The 25,669-nt window shown below is 50.2% G+C and overlaps 1 protein-coding gene across 2 annotated transcripts; it reads left to right on the forward strand.

Annotated features, from left to right (window-relative positions):
- Window positions 1–732: 732 nt before the first annotated feature.
- MPC1 (mitochondrial pyruvate carrier 1) lies at window positions 733–17,328 on the forward strand (the record flags this gene model as incomplete). 2 transcript variants are annotated; one of them, XM_080805356.1, is made up of 4 exons in its annotated part: window positions 733–913; window positions 13,631–13,634; window positions 15,633–15,729; window positions 16,385–16,521. In XM_080805356.1, exons 1-4 carry the CDS (start codon window positions 843–845, stop codon window positions 16,519–16,521), a joined length of 309 nt encoding a protein of 102 aa, XP_080661482.1. In that variant the 5' UTR covers window positions 733–842. The 2 variants fall into 2 exon arrangements, with proteins under 2 accessions (XP_080661482.1, XP_080661481.1); XM_080805355.1 differs by lacking the exons at window positions 733–913; window positions 13,631–13,634 and adding exons at window positions 11,374–11,543; window positions 16,870–17,328 and having other exon boundaries at window positions 16,385–16,517.
- Between the last annotated feature and the right edge of the window lie 8,341 nt (window positions 17,329–25,669).

Raw genomic sequence — 25,669 nt, forward strand, 5'->3', positions numbered from 1 at the left:
CTCGGACCCCCTGCGGCGCGGACCCCCCTCCGGCTCGGACCCCCTGCAGCGCGGACCCCCCTCCGGCTCAGACCCCTGCGGCGCGGACCCCCCTCCGGCTCGGACCCCCTGCGGCGCGGACCCCCCTCCGGCTCGGACCCCCTGCGGCGAGGGCCCCGGAGAGCGCCTTAAATCCACGCTGCGCTCGGAAGTTGCACAAGCCCGCGGCTCGGTCCCAGGACACGTCTGCGCCGCCGGCCGGCCCGTCGTCCGTGCCAGCCCCGCCCTGCGCCCGGGCGGCGGCTCCGATCTCCGCTCCCGCCGGCGGCGCCCACCGCAGGCAGCTCCCGGGACCCGACCGTCCCGCACGGGCCCTCCGAACCACCGAAGCCTCCCGCCTTCCCGCCCGGAGGCGACGCCGCCGCGCGTCCCCACCCCGGCGCTCCCGGCGCGCTCCCGGCCCGCCAAGGTGCCCTTGCGTGGACGCGGCCACACACGCTGAGGCGGCCGCAGGAGCCCGGCCCGTCGCGGCGGCAGCGTCGCGGCCGCGCCAGAAGCGACCGCCAGCCAATCGCCCGCCGCCTCCGGCCGTTTTACGGCAGCAGGCCCCGCCCCCGAGCGCCGCTGAGGGGCGGTGAGAAGGTGTGCGGGGCAAGCCAGCCAATCCGCGCCGCCGCCTCCCGCCCTGCGTCCTCCCATAGGCCGAGAGCCGGGCGGCGCGGCGCGGCCGTAAGGCGGAGCCGGCTGTCGTGAGGCGGGCCCGCGAGCGGGTGCGGCGTCCGCGCTGTCCGCTAGGCTGGGTGTCATTGGGCTCCGAGGAGCGGAGGCGAGGGCAGCCGGGCGGCCTGGTGTCGGGCACGGCCATGGCGGGCGCGCTGGTGCGGAAAGCGGCGGACTATGTCCGGAGCAAGGATTTTCGGGACTACCTCATGAGGTGACGAGCCCCCCGGGCCGGACCCCGGCACCAGCCAGGGCTCGCGGAGGTCGGGTCCGCGCCGCCCGGGACGCGGAGTCACAAGGGCGCGGCAGCCGGGCGGCGGGGCGGGGGTCGGCCGTGGCCGGGCGGCGGGGCGGGGGCCGGCGGGCTGTGGGAGGGCCCCCGCCCCCGGCGCGGCTTCCTGGCGGGAAGTCGCCAAGTCCCCGACGGCAGGCCGGGCTCGGGGCACCTGTCCCGCGGCTGCGCGCCCGGGTGTGCGGTGGCGGTGCGGGGACGCCGGGCTGGCAGGCGCCAGCGGGAGGCGCTGTGAGAGCGCAGGTGCGTGCTGGCGAGCGCAGGTGCGCTGCAGGTGCGCTGCAGGTGCGTTGCAGGTGCGTTGCAGGTGCGCTGCAGGTGCGCTGCAGGGGCTGCGTCCGGGCCGCCTTCCGGTGTTCTGGTTTTAGGGACCCCGTCTGAGCGCCGAGGCGAGTCAGGTCGCGCCTGTGTACATCGGCTGTTCTGCCGACCGAGCTGGAGTCTCCCCGAGGCCGCGCTCGCTCGCGCTCGATTTCCTCTCCGGTTAGAATCTAAGGGCATTTGCGGGTGAAAGGCCTGAAGACACTTTATTTTATTTCACCCCGAATCTGGGGACGCCCGCGGTTACTGCAGAGTGCTTGGTATGACCTTGAAGCAGTTCTAAGTAGCTTCTCTTAGGGGCAAGGTTTCTAGTTTTGCTGGGTCGTGGTTTAACACCTAGTGAGGTGTGGGGCCCTGTTTTGTCCGTCTGTCTGTCTGTTTCTTCAGTAGTGAATGGTGTGTGAAGAGGCGAGTCCTGCTACCCGAGGAGACATAAGTCCTGTAACCATGCAGAGGCCGCGGTGTGCGGGCAGCCGGATTTTTGCCGGTATAAAAAGGATTAATTTTAAAGGCCTGACCTTTTGGCAGATACTGTTGACCGTTGACTTTACAGCGCGGCACCTGAGACCTATAATTCAGTCTCACATGGCAGAGTACGTTTGGAAACAAGCTTCACTCCTGACTTTCAGATAGGAAGCTTTTGTCCATAAATAGGACTGTGATTCATGAAGACAGATGTTTAGTACTGTGCAGTAGAGTTATTTATTAGATTAACGTGTTGGGAAAATCTGAGCACGTAGTAATGCGAGGATATGTTCTTCGTCCCTGCGGTTAGCTTACGCAGGCTTGTGAATACTGCCTCTTCTACCGATGCTTTCTGCTTGGGATAAGGAGCCTTCCTAGTCTTTAGGTACAGCTAAGGATGAAATTGTATAGAATAATTAAGAATCAACCAGTTACACTTACTCATATTTAAAAAAAAATACCGATGGTTACCTAACATTTGTAGTAGTGTTATGTAATGTAATAATAGGAATTATGTAATAATAGGAATAGTTTAAGTGTATTTTCCAGGAAGAGAGCTTGGTTTCCTATTTCTTATTTCTATTACTGTTTTTACGATTATTTTCTATTTCTTTTTCTTTTTTTCCTCTAGTGGATTGGTTTCTGAGAGGCGGGCTTTTCCATTAAATACTTTGACATACGGCTTAACTTTTTTTTTCTAAGATTAACTTCATGTGGCTTAATCTGTATATACTTTTTCCAGTGTTACTTTGAGTTAAGCTCTGACTAAATGAGGAAAAGAAGAGAATTGCAGTGTCCAGGAAGAGAGCTGCCTGCTAGGGCACCAGACAGAAGAACCACTCCTAACCAAGGGATCACAAGCGAGTCCAATCCCAGTGGACCTCGGTTACTATGACATGGGTTTAATGATAATGCCTTATCTGGTTGGGTTCTTAAGAACATTAAACTGGATGAGGGATGTGAAAATATTCGGAAACTCCAAATCAGTGTTCAATTTACATTCTGCTCTTTTCTGTGTGTGAGCAGAAACATTGTATACTTTTGATGGAAAAAGTTAAAATCTTAGGTGTGAGGCCTAAAGCTCTGTGATTTTTTTTTACCTGGAATCACTTTTGTGAACTGAGTATGCGGGGTGAGATCCAGGCTTGAATTCGATACCATTCTTGGAACAGTGGGATTTCCTGCCAGCACTGCCAGTGATAGAGGGTGGTTTGAGGGCTTGTATCCAAACCTCACCACAACATCTTTATTTAAGCTTTTTCTCCTGGAAGGAGAAACTCTTTCTCCTAGAACTTACCAGAGGAAAGTTTTTCCTCTGTGTTCTTCCAAGCTTCTGGCTCACAGCCCTGCTGTGCTTTTGTAAAGTAGAATGAAGCATAAAGAAGAAATCTTCCTTGAGTCCCTCTTCCGGATCAGACATGATTCTTCTCACCTCAATAACTCGTTCTGTCTACTTTGCACTCCTTACCGACTGAAGATCTGGATTCTTCTTACAGCTGACTGAAGGGACCTAGAGCTATTTCTAAACTAAAGCTGTTCTAGAATTTTATTTTTTATTTATTTAATTTTTAAAAACATTTTTTTAACACAGAGAGAGTGGAAGAGAGAGAGAGAGCGCACGTGCGCGCAAGAGAGGGAACACAAGCAGGTGCAGTGGGAGAAGGAGAAGCAGGTCCCCGCTGAGCAGAGAGCCTGATGTGGGCCTCAGTCCCAGGGCTGTGGGATAATGACCTGGGCCAAAGGCAGATGCTTAACGACTGAGCCACCCAGGGACCCTGTTCTAGAATTTTAAAAACTATTTTAATAACATAGTTGAGTGTTTTAGCAAAAATTTAAAATCATATTTTATAGAGATATTTTAAAGTTGTGTCGGTCACATTTTATGAGTACGATTGAAATGTCTTTCTTACTAAAGTGGATTTCCCAGTGTATTCTTTTCTTTTTAAGAATTTATTTTTAAGTGGGGCACCTGGGTGGCTCAGTGGGTTAAGCGTCTGCCTTCGGCTCAGGTCATGGTCTCAGGGTCCTGGGATCCAGCCCCACATCGGGCTCTCTGCTTGGCGGGAAGCCTGCTTCCCTTTTTCTCTCTCTCTGCCTGCCTTTCTGCCTGCTTGTGATCTCTTTCTCTTTCTGTCAAATAAATAAATAAAATCTTTAAACAACAAAAAAAAGAATTTATTTTTAAGTATGCTTTACACCCGACATGGGGTTTCATCTCATAACCCTGAGAAGCAGAGCAGCATGCTGTACCTGCTCAAATGCCAGGCATCCCTCAGGGTATATTTTGAAATGTTGATTTTTTTCCACAGAGAAACAGAAGTTAAGGAAGGAAACAGGCTCTAACTATAGGTAGTGTGAACTTTGATTGGATCCACACTTCCACACATGGAAGAAAACAGCTGTAAAAGGCATTACCAGGATAACTGGGCACAACTAAATAGGGTTTTTTTTTTTTCTTTAAAAGATTTTTTATTTTATGACTGCAAGAGACATAGCGAGAGAGGGAACACAAGCCGGGGAGTGGGAGAGGGAGAAGCAGACTCCCGCCGAGCAGGGAGCCCAATGCAGGGCTCGATCCCAGGACCCCGGGGCCATGACCTGAGCCGAAGGCAGACACTTAACAACTGAGCCAGCCAGGCACCCTTTAAATAGGGTCTTAATATTAAGTAATATCAAGTAATTACTGACAATTTTTACTCGAAGAGATTTACAGTAGTGTTATTAAACCCGAATGATGAGTTGGAACGCTAGCCCTGGGGATCTTCCGCTGTGTCCTGGGCAGTTGCTCACCTTTTGTACTTTGGTAGCTATTGGCCAACATAGCATAGTGCTTGACAAGAGTAATATTCTGTGCTTAATTCCCTAGGTTCTGGTGCCTTCCTTCTCCCTCTCACGATTTTTTTTTTTTTTTAGATTTTTATTTATTTATTTGACAGAGACAGACACAGAGAGGAGGGAACACAAGCAGGGGGAGTGGGAGAGGGAGACCTGAGCTTAACACCTGAGCCATCCAGGCGCCCCTCCTCTCACGATTTCTTACCTTAATGAGGATCTTGAATCAAGAACTTCCTGGATCTCTACTATTTTTTTTTTTAAAGTAATCGCCACACCCAGTGTGGGACTTGAACTCATGACCCTGAGATCAAGAGTCGTGTGCTCGACTGACCGAGTCACAGGCACCCCCTATGTTGTTGTTGTTGTTGTTGTTGTTGTTTTAATTATTTCTTCATATACCTTCTTAATGGAGTAGAAGAAGGTAGCTCTTTCTGCTTTTGCTTTTCCTGTCATCATTCCTCGCTGTCCTGAGTTTTGGTTGGGAAGGATCAGTGAGATCGAAGAGTGCGTGATGAGGCACGGGACGAATGCTTAAATGACCGGGTCCGCGGCAGTCTGCAGGCTTATTCTGCAGACGGACCCCCTCCCGGCGAGCGGACGGATGAGTGCATGTGCACGTATGTGTTCGGATGTGTACGTGTAAAGGGTGGTTTCTTAAGCAGAACCTAGATCACGGAGTATTTTACAGTCGTCAGTCTGTCAGCACACTTAGAAATCCGAAATTAATGGGGTGTTTGCCAGGGATAGTCTTTAGTTAATAAGGCATGCTGTTCTAATTTTAACTCCTTGTTTTCAGGAAAGCTTTAAAGATCTCTCCTTACTACCCAGGTGAGAAGTGGCCGTAGAACGACAGGGACCCCTTCCCGAACGATAGAAGAGCGCAGCTGGGACAGACCTTAGCCGTCTGATAGGCCAGCACCTTGCTCGCCACACGAGGAAGTGATATCTAGTCCGAACTTGAGGCCTCTGGACACCAAGTTCGCAGAGCCACAGCGGGGAAGTCGGGTTAGGGTTCAGAGGAAAATGGCACAGGAGTGGTTTCAGAAGGGGGTAAGGGTGGGGCGCCCGGGTGGGCTCAGTCCGTTAAGCGTCCGACTAGACTTCAGCTCAGGTCCTGATCTCAGGGTCCTGAGATCGAGCCCTTTGTCAGGCTCTGTGCTCAAGGCACAGTCCACTTGCCCCTCTCCCTCTGCTCCTGCGCCCCACTCGTTTTCTCTCTCTCTCTCTCTCTCTCTCTCATTCAAATAAATAAATAAATAAAATCTTTTAAAAAAAGAAGTAAGGTGTAAGGTACTTTGCATCTCTTCTCTCTGCCCTCCTGCTTCTGGTCCCCTGCCGCTGGCTTCCCTTCCACACCGTGTAACTGACCATCAGACATTTCATGCAGCAGATCGAGTTGAAGCAGAACTGGCCATAGGAGAGCCCTGTTGCCTGTGCAGTCCCGTTCGCAGAGGTCGTTTCCGTCGTCCAGTTAATAGACTGCGAGGCTGTCACTTGGATTCCCTTAGTACTGTCTAAGCGAATGACTAGTGACAGCGACTAACGATGCTTTTAGGGAAACCGAACAGTTACTGTCCGTAATTTAGGAAAATAAGAAGCTCAGATTGGCAGTGTTCAGGAGACAGTATGAAAATAAAAATGAGCTTAGAAGAAATCTTGACCCCAACAGGCACTTCCAAATTAAAGAGAAAAACAAGGAAACGTTTTGGGGGTTTGGTTTTGTTTGGGATCACACGGCAGCTGTTCTTTGTCACCTCCACCATCAACCTCTGCCAGGAAGGTTCGGTTTCCTCCTGAGAGTTCAAGGGTGTAAGTGAACACGAAAAGAAAGATCCTTATACTTTTTTTTTGTTTGTTTTAACCTTCATGTAAATAAAGGCAGCATACCAAATAGAAAAATCAGGGTTTTGTTTGTTTGTTAAGGTTGATTTATTTGAGAGCTTGCGTGCACACTGGAGAGGGGCTTGGGGGTGTGGGAAGAGGGAGAGGATCTCAGGCGGACTCTGCACTGAGCGTGGAGCCCGACTCGGGGCTTCTCACAACCCCAAGATCGTGACCTGAGCCGAAATCAAGAGTGGGTCATTTAGCCGGCTGAGCCACCCAGGGACCCCCAAACCAGGGATATTTCTTTATTACAGTTTTACATAACTCCCCAAATTGAAGTTTGTGTGTTGCTTATAAATTTATCGTTCCTTGGAACAGATACACACTTTTTTTCATTAGTGTGGCTCTGCTTAAAATGCAAAAATACGGATTCCGGATTTTCTGACTTAGTAGTTGGTTCATGGTTTGGACAAATGACATGGAATTAAGGAATGTTGAGTTGTGGATTTTTGTATCTGCCAGTGTTTAGAGTGACTCCATCCTCTGAGTGTTTTATGGTCATTAAATCATGTTTTAAATAATCAACATTACATTCTTTTTGGATTTTTATTCAACTTATTTAAATTCTAACAAAACAGCTCACCCATTTCTCGCATCCCCCAGTCCCTGCCTCTGGTAACACCGGTCTGTTCTCCGTACCTACTGAGCGTGTATTTCTGGTTTTGTTTTTTAAGATTACACATATAAGAGAGATTACACAGTATTTGTCTTTCTCTGACTTACTTCACGTAGCATAATGCCCTTGACGTCCGTCCACATTGTAGCAAATGGTAAAATTCATTCTTCTTTATGGCTGAGTAATACTCTTGTATACATGTACTACAATTTCTTTATCCATCCATCAGGGGACATTGAGATGGTTTTCATATCTTGGCTGTTGTAAATAATGCCTCAGTGAACGTGGGGTGTATATGTCTTTTCAAATTAGTGTTTCAGCTTTCTTCAGATACCCAGAAGGGGAATTTTGGGTCATACTGACTTCGGTGTTAATTTTTTGAGGGACTTCCGTACTGTGTTTCCCAGTGGCTACACCAGTGACATTCCCACCAACAGTGCACAATCGATTGACATGCTGCACATCTTTGCCAACACTTATTTTTAATTTTTTTAAAAAGATTTTATTTATTTGACAGCGAGAGATCACAAGTAGGCAGAGGGGCAGGCAGCAGCGGGGCGGTGGGAGGGCGGGGAGCAGGCTCCTCTCTGAGCAGGGAGCCCGACACGGGGCTCGATCCCAGGACCCTGAGAGCATGACCTGAGCTGAAGGCAGACGCTTAACCCACTGAGCCACCCAGGTGCTCTGATCTGTGTCTGTTTTTATGCCAGTACTATACTGTTTTCATTCTACATCTTTGTGATATAGATTGAAATCAGGGAGCCTGATGCCTCCAGCTTTGTTCTCCTTTTTCAAAATTGCTTTGCCTGTTCGAGGTCTTTTATGATTCCATGCAAATTTTAGGATTGTTCTATTTCTGTGGAAAATGCCATTGGAATTTTGATAGGGGTTTCGTTGACTCTATGTTGCTGGGTAGTATGAATATTTTAACAGTATTAGTTCTTCCCATCCCAGAGCATGGAATGGCTTTGTGTTTACCTGTGTCATCTTTAGTTTTTTTCGCTAATATCTTATAGTTTTCAACATACAGGTCTTTCACTTCCTTGATTAAATTTATTACTAGGTATTTTATTTTTTTGATGCAATTGTAAATGGGATTATTTTCTTAATTTCTTTCTGATAGTTTATTATTGTAAAGAAACAACAGATTTCTGTATACTGACTTTATAATCTATAACTTTACTAAATTTGTGTAGCATTTTTTGGTGGAGTCTTCAGGGTTCTACTTTATATCACATTAACCACAAATAGTAACAGTTTTTCCCCCCCAAGATCTTTTTTTTTTTTTTTTAAGATTTATTTACTGGAGAAAGAGCACACGAGCAGGGTGAGGGGCAAAGGGAAGGGGAGAGAGAATCTTGGGCGGAGCCCCCCGCTGAGTGTGGAGCCCTTCTCCGGGTTCAGTCTCACGACCCTGAGATCATGACCTGAGCCAAAATCAAGAGGCACTTAACCGACTGAGGACCCAGTGCTCCTTAAAGATTTTATTTTTAAGTAATCTACACCCAACACAGGGCTCGAACCCACGCCGAGATCAAAAGTCATGTGCTCTACCAACTGAGCCGACCAGAGAGGCCCCACAGATAGTGACGGTTTTAGTTTCTTTCTCATTTCAGTGTCCTTTCTTTTTCTTCCCTAATTGCTCTGGCTAGGACATTCAGTACTATGTTGAATAAAAGTGGCGAGAGTAGACATCCTTGTTTCCAGTCTTAGAGGAATAGCTTTCAGCTTTTCACCGTTGAGTGCGGCGTGAACTGTGTGTTTGTTTTATGTGTCTTTATTATGTCCAGTTGCTGTTTTATCAGTGCAGTCTCTCTCCTTTATTGAGAGTTATTATCATAAATGGGTATTCAGTGTTGTCAATTTTCTTCCTTCATCTGTTGAGATGCTCGTATTTTTTGTGTCCTTCATTTGTTGATGTGGTGTAGTGTGGAATATAGCACACTGATACATGGATGCCAAACCATCCTTGAGGCCCGAGAATAAATCTCACTGATCAGAGTGGATGCTCCTTCTAATGTATTGTTGAGTTCGGTTTGCTCGTATTTGAGGATTTTTGCATCTGTGTTCATCAGGGATATTGGCTCGTAATTTTCCTTTTTGTATGGCACCCTTGTTTCGCTTTGGTATCTGGGCAGTGCTGGCCTTGTAAAATGTTTTTCTAAGAGTTCTCCCCTCTTCTAGCTTTTGGAAGTGTTTGAAAGGGATTGGTATTGATTCTTTGAATATTTGGTAGAGTTCACCCGTGAAGCTCTGTGGTCCTGGACTTCTGTTTGTGGGGAGGTTTTTGATCACTGATTTCAGCCCCTTCACTAGTAATCAGTCTGTTCAGATTTTCCGTTTTATCATGATTCAGTCTTGGTAGGTTGTATGTTTCCAGGAATTCATCCATTTCTTCTGGGTTGTCTAGTTTGTTGGTGTACAATTACTCATAGTAGTCTCTTACAGTCCTTTGTATTGCCGTGGTATCTCTTTTAATATTTCTTTCATTTCTGGTTTTGAGTTCCCTCTTTTTTGATTCCAATTTCATTTATTTCTGCTCTAATCTTTGTTATTTTCTTCCTTCCAGTAACTTGGAGCTTCTTTTGTTCTTTTTATAGTTCCTCAAAGTGTGTTAGGTTGTTTGAGGCTTTTCTCGTTTCTTGAAGTGGGCTTGGACTGCTTTGAGCTTCTGTCGTAGAACTGCTTTTGCTGCAGCCCTTAAAGTTTGGTATGATAAATGTCCATGTTCGATTGTCTCAAGGCGCTTTGTATTTCTTCTTTGACCTATCAGTTACTCAGTAGCATGTTGTTGAATCTCCATATATTTATGAGTTTTCTAGCTTCCTTCATGTAATTAATTTCTAGTTTCATATCATTACGGTTGGAAAAGATGCTTGATTTCAATCTTAGATTTATTAAGACTTGTTTTGTGACCTAATACATGATCTGTCTTGGAAAATGTTCACGTGCACTTAAGAAGAATATCTATTTTGTTGCTTTTGGGTGAAGTGTTCTTTATTATGTATCTGTTACCTTCATCTGGTCTAACTTGCCAGTGAAGGCCAATGTTGCCTCATCAATTTTATCTGGATGATTTATCCATTGGTGTAAGCAAGGTATTTAAGTCCTCTGCTATTATTAAGTTGATGTCTGTGTCACCCTTTAGGCATGTGCACATGAGCTTTACATATTTATATATTTAGATGCTCCTGTGTCACAACTGTTATGTCCCCTTGTTGGATTATGTAACACTCTTTTTTGTCTCTTATTACAGTCTTTGTTTTAAAGTCTATTTTGTCTGATATCAGTATAGATAACTCCATTCTTTTGGTTTACATTTGTGTGGAAACTTTTTCTATCCTTTCATTTTAGTTTGTGTGTTCTTACATCAAAAGCATATTGTTGTAGACAGCATACAGATGAATCTTGTTTTTTTTTTAACCGATGCAGCTATTCTTTTGATTAAAGAATTTGGTCTGTTTACATTTAAAGGAATCATTGCTGGTATATGCTTATTGCCATTTTGCTTATTTTCTGGATATTTTGTAGTTCTCTGCTACGCTGTTCTCTCACTCTCTTCCTTTGGTGTTTTGATCACCTTTCTTTTTTTTTTTTTTTGGTCATTTACTCCAGGTTTTTGCTCTGTGGTTACCATGAGGCTTATATATAACAACTTGTATCTGTAACAGTCAGTTTTCAGTTGATAACAACTGTAAGTTTGATCTCATTCTAAAGCTCAGCACCCCTCCCCCTTAATTTATATTTTTGATATATTATATGTCTTTTTATCTTGTCCCTTAACTAATCACTGTAATCATTGTTATTTTTGCTACTTTTGTCTTTTAACCTTCATACTAGCTTTATAAGTAGTTATTTGACTTACCTTTACTATATATTTATTTTTCCAGTGAGATTCTTTTGTGTATGTTCTTATTACCAAATAACATATTACTTATAAGGCTAATTTAATGTTGATGAACTTCTTTAGCTCTTGCTTGTCTGGAAAATTCTCTTGCCTTCTATTCTGAATGGTAACTTTGCTGGGTAGGATATTCTTGGTTGGAATATAAGCATTTTTTGTGTAAGTATTTTCATGCTGTAAAATAGGGTAGCATTTGAACTGCTGTACAGTTCACAAAGAGTCCTGAATTGAAAACCAAATTATCTCCAAGTTGACATTTTAGATTTTTAAAACCACATCTTTTAAAATATTTTTGTGGCAGAAATGTGCCACTGGTAATTTATAGCTAATTAAATCTGGTTCTTTGTTCAGATCTTGAACAAAGATGCTTTAAGAATAGTGACACTGAAAAAAAAAAATCTCCAGTCAAGAAATGGGCAGAAGACGTGAACAGACATTTCTGCAAAGAGGACATACAAATGGCCAACAGACACATGAAAAAATGCTCAACATCAGTCGGCATCAAGGAAATACAGATCAAAACCATGGTGAGATCCCACCTCACACCAGTCAAATGACTAAAATTAACAAGTCAGGAAACAACAGATGTTGGTGAGGATGCAAAGAAAGAGGAACCTCCTACACTGTTGGTGGGAATGCAAGCTGGTGCAGCCACTCTGGAGAATAGTATGGAGGTTCCTCAAAAAGTTAGAAACAGAGCTACCCAATGATCCAGTAATTGCACTACTGGGTATTTATCCAAATATCCAAATTTTATTTATCCAAATATCCAAATTTATCCAAAGGATACAAACACAGTGATCTGAAGGGACACCTGCACCCCAGTGTTTATAGCAGTGATGTCCACAATAGCCCAAATGTGGCAAGAGCCCAGATGATGTCCAATGATAGATGAATAGATAAAGAAGATGAATGGTGCTGTGTATATATACACAATGGAATATTACTTAGCCATCAAGAAGAATGAAATCTCATCTTTTGCGACGAAATGGATGGAACTAGGGGGTATTATGCTAAGCAAAATATGTCAGTCAGAGAAAGACTAAGACTATATGATTTCACTCATGTGGAATTTAAGAAACAAAACATGAACATAGAGGAAGGGAAGGAAAAATAATAAAAGATTAAAAAATAGAGAAGGAGACAAACCATAAGAGACTCTTGATTATAGGGAACCAACTGAGGGTTACCACAGGGGAAGGGGTTGGGGGATGAGGTAACTGGGTGTTGGGCATGAAGGAGGGTATGTGATGTGATGAGCACGGGGTGCTTTATGCAACTGATAAATCACTAAATTCCATCTTTGAAACTAACAACAACAAAGAGTAGTGACCCTGCCGGTGAGTGTAGTCCACAGTCTACTAGGTTACGCTGTGGGATCCGGTAGGGCAATCCCCAGCTTCTGCCACAAAGCACCCTGCTCGGTTTGGACTTCCTATGAGATAGTCTTGGTAACATGACCTATTACCACAGTTGAAAAGTAATCTGTTCTAACAATTCACTTAACATTGAAAGGCTTTTTCTAGGCCTCTTGTATTTTGTAATAGAAACTGTTTGAAGAATATTACTATATTAGCACTGTCAGTAGACATTTTCATGCTGGAAATTAGAACCTTCTTGATCTCTAAGTCAAAATGGTGAGAAGAGCCATTTGGATGTGTGCTTATAAAGGATTTTATCATTTTATTTCATTAAGTCAGTACCTAAACTTTTAAGATTCTGTCGTACAAAACAATTAAGCTATATCCTGCAAAAAGAATTGCCATTTCAGAAATAGAAGTAATTCATCATAAAACTTTTGATACATTTTTGAATGGTACCAAGTTTAACATTCAGAAGAACACAATGTTGTAAGTTTTTACTGTTCGTTCATTCATTCAACAAAGACTTGCTGAATGCTTATAAAATGCCAGGCACTGTTGGAGGTTCCAGAGTTTTAGAAGTGAACAAAATGTAAAATTATATGCCTGTTTTTAGGGGTTCTCGTTCCGGTGATAACCTGTTAGCCAAAATGGTGAGCTCCCCATTGCTAGAGTTCTGCAGCTCTGTGTTCTCACTACCTGGTCATTTCCAGAGGAGCGCCCCGTCAGCCTGCGCCGAGCCTTGAGGGCAGTGGAGCACCGTCCCGTGGCCGGGCTAAATGACACGTGCCACAGATGTCAGTACACACCAGATCTCAGACACTTAGTACAAAGACAGAATGTGAAATGCCACACTGCTAAGCTTTAGTTGAGCGCCAGTTCAAATTAAATTATTTTTGATAGGTTAAGATAAACTAACACAGTTCTGTAGTTTCTTTTTACTTTTAACGTGGCTTCTAGAAATTTTAAAATGACATATGTGGCTCGCAGTAGTGACTTGCATTATATTTCTATGGGGCAGCTTCCCTCTCAGGCTTACGCTTGTCTTGGTAAAGGAGAGGTTTCGTTTTGCTGGGTCAGAGCTGTTGTTAGGAATGTGTGTGGCTCAGCTGGTCGTTCTGCTGCTGAAACTTGAACACACGTGTGAGGCTGAAGTAACCTGATAGAGCCGTGATCTTCCAAAACATCTAATCTTTTCTTTTTTTCCCCCCACATCTCTCCCGTCTGAACCTTGGCGACGCCTCACAAAATAGCACGGTAAGAGAACTGCTCTACTTTATTTCAGGCTCTTGCAGACTCTGTGCACTGCCAGACTTACGGACAGCAGACCTGGCTTCCTTTGCTTGAGCGAGTGGACGCAGCCGCCGTGGCTGGCGGCTCTCCCAGTGGCCCCTTGCTGGCCCTCGTCCACTCTGGGCGCTCGCTCCTGGCAGGACCAATGCACCGGCTGCTGAGCTGGACCAAACGTGCATTTCCGAACAGGGAAGTGGGAACTCGAGCTTGCAGTAGATAGAAAGGATGAATTCTCAACGTTCTACAGTTGCCTCTTTCAGTAAACTGTTATTGAGATCATTTTTTACCTTTCATGTTCTTTTTAAGAAACCCGTTTCTCAGTGTTTACCATCACAAGTGTGTGTATCTCCCCTAACTTGCTGAGCTCTGTTCACACGTCACAGGCCTCACACTAGAACCTAGAATGCCACCATCTGAGCCAAGTCCCCCAGGGCTACTTGAGGTGTCAGATCTCTGCCATGGTCCTGCTGCTTGGCCCCAGCTGTGGGCAGAGACACCTTTGTGCCTGGTCGTGGAGAAACTCTCCAGGCTCTGTTCCAGTCCCAGCTCTGTGCGCGAGAAGGTAGACCTTGGGACCGACGCACGGAGTAGAGCCGTGGAATGCTCCCTCCCAGTCCAGACCTCTCCAGACCTCTCCGGAGCTCTGGTGGGGGGGTGGGGAGCGGCCACTCCGTGTCCAGGTATAAGAAACTACAGTTCCAGCCACATGAGTCTCCCTCAGATAATGTCCGAAGACAAGAGGACTCATAAGCACCCCCCAGAACCTCCGAGATTCCTCACACCAGCTGTGTCTGATGTACGAGGTCATACCTTGTGTGCTGGCCCGGGAGCTCTGCGCTTTGCATCTCCTTGCGGCCTGGGCCGCCTGCTTCCGGTGAAGCGCGTTAAGTAAGCGTTTCAAAATATTCTCCTATTAGGCCAGACGTAATTGTCATTTACTTTTCTTGCATTTCCCTTGTTTCCTACTTCTAAATGGAATTTCGGACATTACTGACTCCTGGTCAGTGTTGGTCAATGTTAGAAAAGCACTCAGCGGTCTGAATTTGCCTGAAATGCCCTGACGGCGGGAGTGGGCCACTGATGAATGGTCTGATAACTAAAAAGGGGGGTTGGCCAATAGGGGGTGGTTTCTTTCATACTTTAAAGTATTGAAAATTGTACGTTAATAAAAGACTTCGTTTAATGGGAAAAGCCACTGAACTCAGTTTGCCTTCAGAACTTAAACCGATTGGGTGTTGCTGCGGTTAACAGCATGATGTTAACGTTAAATGGCGTTAGGATGACATTGTTTTGCTGTCCTAGGACAGCTGCCATCACGGCGTGAAAGACCGCTGAGCCTTCTCTAAACGTAGGTTGTTGCTGTGACTTTGAAAGTACCTTCCAGTCTTAATTTCTTAGTATCCCTGGGGTTCTGGTGATTTCCGAGCTCTCTGATCTAAATATAGCTCGTAGGGGTTGGGAAGCCACTTCTCCCCTTCGCAGTTGCTTTCTTCAGAAATGATCAATCTAGGATCGGCGTTAGAAGAGACTTTGACAAATATCTTAATGAAAATTTGAAAAAGGTTTTTCAAGATTTAAACATGACATTATGGAGAATAGTTGTAAGGAGATTTAAGTGGGGGCCAGCGGGAACTGGCTAAGAAGTTAATCTGATTTAAAGTTCTCTGAGTGGGACAGGGATTACCTAGAGGTAATCTGGAAGCTGGCGGGGGCCTTGGTGATCAGCCAACTCCTTTCTGATGCGGGGCTCACCCTGGAAGAGCCGCCGAGTCCGGGCAAACCCTTGAACAGTCCGTGCCCGGACGTCAGCCGGCCGGCGGTTGGCCAATAAACCTGCACGTGAACATCAAGTTCCCCGCACAGCACTCCCGTCATTGTTTAAGGGAAGCAACCTCGCCTTCTCCCTCTCCCTGCCTCTCCCCGCCTCCCCTTACCCTTCTCCCTCTCCTCTCGTTTTTGTAGCATTTCTGGGGCCCCGTAGCCAACTGGGGTCTCCCCATTGCTGCCATCAATGACATGAAAAAGTCTCCAGAGATTATCAGTGGGCGGATGACATTCGGTAAGGACACAGATTCGAGTAACGGGGAGGACTTTAATACGTGGAGTTCCAGGGTCATAGGCTCCTGGGCATGCACTTCAGGCTGTAGATTCGGTGCTACAGTCGCTCTTGGAAAGGAACACACAGGGAAGGTGGCCTGCACGGGTGCTGCTTGTGCCTGGGGAGGGAGAAACAGGGCTGTTTGGAAATACTCACCCAGGACGTGTCAAGGTCCTGTGAGCCTTTCAGATCTAGTGCACACAGCTGCAGAATGTGTCCTCTTGAACTTTATTTGGAAGAAGTGCCTTTAAGTGTATTTGAAATCCTGATATTTGACCTTAAAAATCTCAGTGTGGGGATTAAGCAGCAGTTGTTTCAGACGGTGGGTTGGGAACAGCTCTGGGGGAGCAGAAAAAGCAGCTAGAGCCCACAGCTGCTCCGGCAAACAAACGCGTGCCTGAAATGTTTGCTGAGTTAAACCCCTGACAGCAGAGTGATTCACAGGGCGCGCTCCCCAGTCGTGGGAGCGTGTAAGCAACAATGTGTGTTGTCTGTAAAAAGTTGTAGCAGAAGAGATTCGTTTTCTGATGAAGGCGATTGAGCCGCCGATCTGTGATCACAGCAGCTCGAAGTCTTAGCAGATTGTGAGTCACGCCTGGCTTTGGTGTCCCGGCAGCCCTCTGTTGCTACTCGTTGACCTTCATGAGATTCGCCTACAAGGTGCAGCCTCGGAACTGGCTTCTGTTCGCCTGCCACGCCACCAACGAGGTAGCGCAGCTCGTTCAGGGAGGACGCCTCATCAAGCACGAGTAAGCCGCTCCCGACGTCACACGGGTTGGGCAGTTGGGAAGAATGACACTTAAACCTCGAAGCCTTGGGGGACCGGCTGTGAGCGTGCGTGTGCAGAGATAATGATAGCAGTTGGGGAACTGGATTCTGAGTAAAAATGTGCCGTTGAAAAGGAAAAAAATGCGCTGCCGAATTTAAATCTCTGATTGGTCCGTGAGTGCAGCGCAGATTAACAGGAGGTGGAATGTTACTGTTTTTATAAATCGAGAAGTTGAAATAAATGTGAAGGCGTCTTCCTGATGCCACCCAAGGTCTTTGAGCTGGGCAGTGGCATTTGTTTCTCATTGAATTTTTCTTTATGTTTATTTCCAGGATGAGTAAAAAGGCATCATCAGCCTAACAGCGGGAGAGGAGAAGCCAGGGGTGTGGAGGGACGGCCTTGCCGGCGCTGCCGAGTCACGGATTCCATCCTCAGAATAGTCTTGCTGAGGAAATAAGCTGAATGCTATTTTTACTAACCAATTTTTCTAGAAATAGCTGAGAGTCCCTAAAACAACTCTCTGCTGCCTTACACGCCCTGAATATTCTTCTCTTCATGAAGAGTCAGTGTGATGGTTTTATCTGCAGTAATGCATATATTACTTGGTAGAATTTACTTAATGAGTAACTGAAGAGAGGAAATGAGGATTTTTCGACACCGACGGCCGGCCACGGGCCTGTCCCTGCTGGTGGTCGAGAGGGTGTCTGGGCTTCCGTGCGGCGTGCCTCCGCAAGGGCCGGAACTTAACGGCAATAAATGATTTAGATCCTCATCAAACGAGCCTGACTCAGTATCTTGCTGTGTGGAGAAACTGCGAGACTGTAATGTCCCTGCAAAGACCGTCGTGGGTTAGAGCCTGGAGCTCCTGGGAAGGGGTCCCCACGGCTGGAGGGCCAGCCTCTAGGACGCGCCGCCCATCACCCTCGGGGCAAACCCAAGACTGCGTTCCCCAGCGCGGCCCCCCACGCCTGCCCAAGCAGCTGTGCGGAGCTGAGCCGCAGCCGGCGCCGGCTGTCCAGGTGCTGTGCACGGACACCTGGCGGGAGGGGGGCCCGCGACGAATGCCGCCGTCATCTGTGTGCTCGCGTTGTGTGGTGAAGTCCAGGGCTGTGAGAGCTTCGAGAGTCCCATTACTTCGCCGGGCAGGGTCGGTCGCACCGCCGTCGTCCCCTGTGACAAGGGTGGCCTGGAGCGGAGGTGGCGGGCAGACGTGGGCAGGGTGTGCGCCTTCCCGGTCGGTTCTGTCCTGCCACTTCTTTCGTTTTACAGGTGCGACACTGTTCACAAAGCGTTTTCGTCTCTCGTTTTCATCTCTCTCGTGCCCCACTGCACACAGGCCGGGGGTAGGGCAGGAGGACGGGTGCTGCCTCCCTTTTGTGGGCGAGGGCGTGCCACACAGGCCCCTGGCCAGCAGCTGCATCGGGACACCGCGGGCGTCCCTGGTGCCCTCAGGCTCGTGGCGGCGCAGCCGACCTGGGGTGGGGCGGGGGAGAGGCTAGACCAGCTTCGCACAGAGTTCACAAAGCACCTTCGGCCCTAATGCAAGTACCGTCACTTGTGAGAGACCCAGACTGTACAGGGGCGTTGAAGGGACCAGCTGAGACCTTCCTGGCCTTTGCTCATGTCCCCGCTCCCGCGCCAGCCAGCGCTGCCTTGGTGGTTTGGGATTCTTCTCGTTTGTCAGCGTGGAAGAGTCTCCCCTGCCCGGCGCGCGTGCTGCCGAGGAGCGAGGGCCTCTCCCACCTCTCCGGAGCCGCAGGGAGCGCGGTGCAGACCGTGTGGACATTCGAGCGGGAAGGGCCCCGGTGACGTCGAGTCTGCAGGCTGCCTCAGTGGGCCTCGCCCGTACACATCACGAGAAAGTAGGAGGCCCACGAGGTCACTTCTCTCCGGCGGGCTTCCGGGCTGAGCGGGGAACCTGCAGAGGAACCCGGACGAGCTCTCGGGAGGAAAGCGTGTGCGGATGCAGAAGTCGGACGAGGAGGGAGTGCCCAGAGCCCTGTGGGAGCCGAGCAAGGAGCGAGGGGCCCACACCGGACGCTGATCTCGTCCCTGGCTCCCTCAGAGCGTCCAAAGTTCCCCAGCCTCCGCCTTCTCTGCACAGAGCCGAGGGCTTGCAGGGACAAAGGGGAGGGAGCGGGTGAGCTGAGAAGGCGCGAGGAGGAGAGGGAAGGGTTTATGGAGGGAGCCAGGCAGTGAGAAGGTGCGAGGCGTTCCGCTGCCAGGAGCGGGTTCCTGGTCTCACCAGCATCAGCACCTGTGAGAGTCTGTCCAGAGCAGGGTTCCTGTGGTTTTCGTGTATAACCATTGGCCAAAAGGACCCTCCCAACAATGGGGTCTTCGGCCCCCAGGTCACGGCCTCTTCGAGAGAAGCCCGTGGGGTTAGCTGCGCACCTCTCCCTGCACCCAGGACTCTGAGGCCCAGGCCAGCTCCTGCCGTTACGCTTTCCTCCCAGGACCTGGCAAAGCCTGGCTCTCCAGGGCCGTGTGCGGTCACAAAGGGAGGCGTCTGCTCTGCACTCGGGGCAGTGCCCTCTGCGATGTTCGTGCGCTCCGGTCCTTTCCCGGCCTTAGCCCCCCAGAGGGCAGGCCATAGCGCCACTTGGGCCATGAATGCAGGAGCCGCAGGGGGCCGGCCCCAGAGGGTTCCTCGCTCCACTGCTCTAACGTCAGGCCGAGGTTGGCTTGAGGCACACCTGGGTTTACCTGGAGAAGCCCAGTAAGACGGAGAATGTTCTCTCTACAACTGAGACTCAAAATCGCTTTCGTTTCCAGTAACAAAGACGGTGAGGACACAAGCGTGCTGTGTCCAGCTCCCAAGGTGAGGTCGGCACGAGCCAGCGAGGCAAGCGCGCTCGTGGCTTCAGCTCCACGGACGTCTCCCTTCTTGTTGCGATAGCCTCGTGGGGCAGAGGTGACCATCGTCCAGCGCTTCCTGCACAGCATGGCCTGTCGGCCGCAGACAGCGGGAGTCCTGGCCCGGGCTGCACTTGGCTATGGTGGCCTGAGTGAGGATCACCAGAGAATCAACAGCCTTTTGTCTCCTAATCTGCCCTCACCCGGCTCAGCCCGGCTCAGCACTGCCGCACGTCCCAGGCGCCTGGCACAGGGAGGCCTGCCTGCTGCGCTCAGTCACTCCCCATCCTTTTACTCCTGCGGCTTGGCTCAGCAGAGGTTTTCCGGATCCTTCTGTACGGGGTGTTTACAGACTAGTGAGGTAGGAAGCGGGAGGCCTTAGATGTGAGGTCCCCACGTCTCCATGAGGTCACATTACTTAGAAGTCACTCGGTGGCCTTGAAGATGAGCTCCCTTTCCAGCTCTAGAGGGAAGCAAGCGGGGAAACCATGTGATTGAAAACAAAGCCCTGGTGACTGGGGCGGGAGCCCTTGGGCCGCGAGAGGAGAGCCGACCACGGTGGGAGGGGTCTTGCGTGGGAAGTGGCCATCCTTGTCCCTACTCGGGGACCTCAGCCGGGCTGTCTCACTGGACTCCCAGGGTTCAGGCTTGGTTTTGGTGAATGTAACCGGAGCAACAGAAACGTTGCACGAGGACGAGCTACTGACAGCTGCATTCTAGAAGCTTTATTAGGAGAGTTCCAACCTGCTTCACCGCGGGGCGTAGCCAGCCACGTCCGGCAGCCCACAGGCCCAGGACGCTCCCTGTGAACCTGCCCTCACTGCTGCCCTAACCCTGAAAGCCCGTCTGCCTGCGGCAGACATGACCATACCAGCCCCCACGGGCCCTCCCCACCGGAACTAGCGGTTCTGGGACCGTGGCGGTTTCCCAGCCCCTCACCCCCGCCAGAAGGTGCAGCTCCCCATCACCAGGGCCGCTCACGTCACACACAGACGCAGCCCCACAGGGAAGGCGGGACACACCTGCTCGGTTCTCTCCTCTTCCGCCCCATTTCACAAGCAAGGGATTGCTGCAAAAGCTGTTTCATGTGCAAGAGATTACTGTGGGTTGGTTTTTCTTGCCTTTTTTTTTTTCGTGGCTTTTTCTTTTTTGATTATAAATATAGACTCATGAATTTTCATAGATTTAATGCGGTTTTACCAACGTGGGTGATTCTGCTTTTTGTGTTTATTTTTTATAGCTCATTCTCCCCCCACCCCCCGCCAGCCCTAGCTAGAGAAAAAAAATTTAATTATATATATATTTTTTTCCCTTAAGATTTTATTTATTTATTTATTTGACACAGAGAGAGAGAGAGAGCGAGAGAGAGCGCGAGCGCACAAGGAGGGAGAGCTGCAGGGGAGGGAGAAGCAGGTTCCCTGCTGAGCAGGGAGCCCAGTGTGGGGCTCGATCCCAGGACCTGAGATCATGACCTGAGCCAAAGGCAGAGGCTTAACCCTCTGAGCCACCCAGGCACCCCCATTTAATTACATTTAAAAAAAATTTTTTTTAAGTGAGCTTTATGCCTACCATGGAGCTCGAACTCACGACCCTAAGATCAAGAGTCACGTGCTCCACCACCTGAGCCAGCCAGGTGCCTCTTAGAGAAAATATCTTTAAGCACATTGGCTGGTGGCATGAAAAACTGTGGAAGTAAAACATGCATTTGTCAATACTGGAGTAATTAATGTAATTCGTTCAGTGCACATTGGATAAAGACCTCGTCTCGTTTAAGTCAAAATACGAACAGATACATAGGGAGACGGGACTAGAAAGATGTTCACTGAAATCCAGTTAACGCTGGTTTGGGTAGTGTGTTTAAGGTGACTTTTACGACTAGAATGAGCTTCTATTTAAAGGAAAACAACCCGGGGCGCCGGGGCGGCTCAGTCGGGTTGGCGTCTCACTCTTGGTTTCAGCTCAGGTCATGGTCTTGGGACTGTGGGGTCGAGCCCCGCATCGGGCTCCACACTCAGCGAGGAGCCGCTTCGGGCTCGCTCTCCTGTTGCCGTCCCTCTCTGTGCTCTCTCTCAACTGACGACTTCGGGCTAAACGAGGCAACTCGGCCTTTTACTGTTTTCATTTCTAGTATCGGCACCTACCTACCCAGTCTGACTTTTTAATCTTGGACGTTTTGTCTTGGGCCCCTTCTGACTTTTCTCCGTCAGTAAACACGGCGCCCAGCGTTCCCACAGACCGCGCTGTGGACCCCACACCGAGGCTGGCACCACAGAAATTCGAACCATCCTCTCCAGGGACTCGCTTCTGACTGTGCGAGTCTGCGCTTCACTGTGCTCGGGGACACTCTCGGGAGATGTGTCTCCGGGGGACCTTCAGATCCCACAGGGAAGCAAAGGCGACTTAGGGAAAAGCAAACTCTAGGGTTTTGCCTGAAATTTTCCCCTTACTCAGAAGTCAAAGCGCTTTGTGTCTTTTGTAGCACAATTAAATACCCTTTGAGTATAGTGATCATAGTTGTGTACTTGCCACCTTTTAGGGACTCTAGTTGTTTACTTAAAAATACAAAGAGGGACGCCTGGGGGGCTCAGTCTGTTAAGCGTCTGCCTTCGACTCAGGTCACCATCCCAGGGTCCTGGGATCGAGGCCTGCATGGAGCTCCCTGCTCAGTGGGTGGTCTGCTTCTCCCTCTGCCTCTCGCCCTGCTTGTTCTCTCTCTCTCTCAAATAAATAAATGAAATCTCAAAAAAAAAAAAAAATACAGATGAAGAAATCCAAGGCCAAAGGTGCTTAGTTTGTCTCAGCGACAGCACTTTCGGCCGGACTGAGCTGGAAGCCGGGAAAGGGTGAGGCGGGGCGGCTGGAAGGCTCGTGCGAGCATCCCCCCCGGGAGCAATCCGCCGGAGCACGGGGCCACGGGGCCGAGCGCGCTGCAGCAGGCTCGGGAGCGCCCCGGGCACACCTGGCCCCTTCCTGGCCACGTGTCTCCGAGCTTCGCGTTCAACAGCGAAAGTGGCACGAGGTACACACAGTGACAGATGAGCTCAACAGTGTTTGTAAAATAGCCTGAAAAATTCTGGACCCGTGAGGGAGAACTTGGCTGATTTTATTTAAAACTAAAAAGTCTTCCTTTTCCTCTAGAAAGGAGAGTCTGACAAGCCCTCAAAGGAAGCGTCTGGCTTTCGGTGTTGGTGTCAGCTGTCCCAGGTGAGATGTGGCGTCGTGGGTAGGTCTGGGTCACGCGGCTGACAGGCAGCTCCAGGGAGAACAGGGGAGGCGCCCGGCTCCCCAGGACATCCGCAGGGGAACGTGTGTCATAAGCCCAGCCCAGAGGGGTTGAGCAGCCCTTATGGATTTTAGGAAGTTCCCAAACTCCATTTCTTTCTCTCTCTTTTTTTTTAAATAAGATTTTATTTATTTATTTGACAGGCAGAGACCACAAGTAGGCAGAGAGGCAGGCAGAGAGAGAGGGGGAAGCAGGCTCCCTGCTGAGCAGAGAGCCCGATGCGGGGCTCGATCCCAGGACCCTGAGATCATGACCTGAGCCAAAGGCAGAGGCTTTAACCCACTGAGCCACCCAGGCGCCCCTGTTTCTCTTTTTTAATGTAAATTCGAGCGAGTTAGCACAGAGTGTCCTCTTGTTTTCAGGAGCATCCCGCTCCCTGTTGGGCCCTGGCTCCCAGCGCACCTCCCCGGGGCCAGTCGTGACCGTCCCAGGAGGCCGGCTCCTGCAGGACAGCTGCCCCGCAGCTCCCACTGCTGAGAACCAGGCGCGCGGCGGCTGCAGGAGGCCAGGCTCCCCGGGGCTGGCAGCTTGCCCATCCGCCCTGGCCCACGCTGCGGGGGCGCGAGGGTCCTGGAAGCCCGGTCTCAGAGCTCTTCCTGTTCTGCAGGGACCGCATAACCTGCGGTAAATTCCTCTTCTGCCCGTACGGGTCAGAGTCCATGCCCTTAGCCGTGAAGGACTCTAACCAACCTCACACAGGAACACGACTTCGAAGTCCTCGTGTCCCCAGTTCCTGATGAGAAATCAGCGGAGGGCCATGCCCATCTGGAAATAGCTGTGACAATTATTAGGAAGCAACGTCTTCCTGGGGAAGACCAGAGGAGCGGGCCCAGGGGCTGCTACCCGTGCCTCGGGCTCTCCGCATCGAAAATTCAAACGTCCTGGACACGGAGGTGTAAGACCCGAGCAGCTCGTGCTGGCCAGGTAAGTGCATGTCGACACTGGACTACAGTCGAAGTCTGAGTGAGATTCCAGCAGCAACCGCGGAACAGGATGGGGGCGGGGGTGGGGGGGAGAAGGAGGGAGGGAGAGCAGTGGCTCAAGCATAAAGAAGTCCCGCAAGGCCAGACGGGGGCGAGGGAAACCACGTGTAGGAGCGCTGCAGCAAAACCCCAGAAGAGCAAATGCAGAAAGGAAATTCTAAAAGGTTCCAGAGAAAAAGAACATGTCACCTATAAATAGGTTGACCAGACGAGCCAGAAATAAATAAACCAGGTGGCTTAGTTCCGCCACGACCTCGCCGGTTTACACCCACTGCCCAAGCTTAATGGTCAGTGAGTCCCCTTCCCTCTCAGGAAGTCTCCTGACCGAACCACAAATTACTTCTCCGCCTACCTACCACGGCAGGAAAGACCGATCAGACGTTTCAATAGCAAAATGGTATGCGAGGATAATGGTGTAATGTTTCTAATGTGTTAAAAGAACTCTGAATGTTAAAAATGTGTTCAAATTGTCACTCAGATGTGAGAGTGTAATAGAACTGCGCTCGCTCATATAAAGCCGCGAAGGTTTGCCGCACGTTGGAAATGCTCCTGGAGGAAGAACTGGGGTAAGAAAAGAAACAGATCCTGGAGACTGTTAAGGACACGTGGGATTCAGGGCGATGAAATACCAGTGGAAAGTCCATTACAGGATCAAAACAGGAACCAGGCTGTGTGCACAACAGTGGCGCTGTGGACAGACAACGGGGGGGGGGGGGCAGCTTCCTCTACCCCCGCAGCCCGGCGACGGGCAGGGTTGACCTCCTGCCCCAGCGGGTGTGCGAGCTCCCGAGCCGACCTCCGTCAGCCCCGCTGTCAGGCGAGACCGCGGCCCTGCCCTCCGCCGGACTGCAGCCTGAGGACCCCTGCAGGCGGGACCCTGAGCCCGTGACCGGCCAAGCTGCGCTCGGACCGCGGCCCCACAGGCGCTGCGAGGTTAGCTGTTTGCGGCTGGAAGCGGTCACACGGGGAGGCCGCGCGACCCGCCGGCACACAGCCTGGAACTCCCGCACCTGAAAAACCGCGTCTGTGCGGGCAGCAGCGGGCTTCCCGCGGTGTCGCCTCTTACCAAACAGTTACGGAAGGAGCCTGAGCAGCCGCCGAGGAAACCGGGCCACACGTCGGGGCGTCGCGCCCTCGTAACGGAGAGAGCGAGCGCGGGGCAGCCAGGGACTGAGGCGGACGGACCGCGGAATCTAGCGGGTGAGCAAAGCCCACAGACCAGCCTCGCGAGGAGGGAAGGGGTGAGGCAAGTGCCCGTCTCTGATCTTTCGTGCAAAAGCCCCCGGAAAGCGCAAACCAGGAATTAATGAGTCACCTGCCTGCAGGGGTTGGGGGGGGGTAGGGAATGGAGGAAACGTGTCTACCTGTGTTTGGGTGTGTAATTCTCAAAAAATTTCCGCCAAAAATACATTCTTAAACGAGCCGGGCTGTGGGGGGTCCCCCGTGCAGCGCCGCGGCAGGAAACCCCCGCCGGTGTCCGGGTGCAGCCGGGCCTGCGCCTGGGGAGAAGCGGAACGGACCCGGTCGCCTGGGAGCCCCGGGCACCCGCGGCTCGCTGTGAAGCCGGAGGAAGACGCCGGACCCGTCGGGAAACGTGTTTCCCACCACCCTGCCGCGAGGAGTTGCGAACCTGTGCTGGGTTTCTCTAGGACCCAGCAAACACGTACAGGTACCGTGGAGGACCAGAGCCGGGTTTCTGGCTCAGAAACAGACGGTGCCCGGGGCAAAGCGGGCGTCTGAGACGGAACTCGCGACGGTCGGGGCATACGTGAAACCCCCCCAGCTCCACCCGCTCGCTAGGCCGGACACCCGCCTACAAGCATGAATTTCCCAGAAGAGGAGCGGGGGCTCCCTGGGAAACGGTGGGCTCCAGGTGGGGTGCGGGAAACACGGCACGAGTCTGGCATGCTCTGCGGTGCCAGAAATGAAGGAAGTATTCAGACGACGCGGGTGCGGAACTCGGGAGCCGGCTTGGAGCGCCCCAGGCCCAGGCACCCTGAAGCAATGAAC

Source organism: Martes martes (assembly GCF_963455335.1).
Source record: "Martes martes genome assembly, chromosome: 6".
NCBI lineage: Eukaryota > Metazoa > Chordata > Mammalia > Carnivora > Mustelidae > Martes > Martes martes.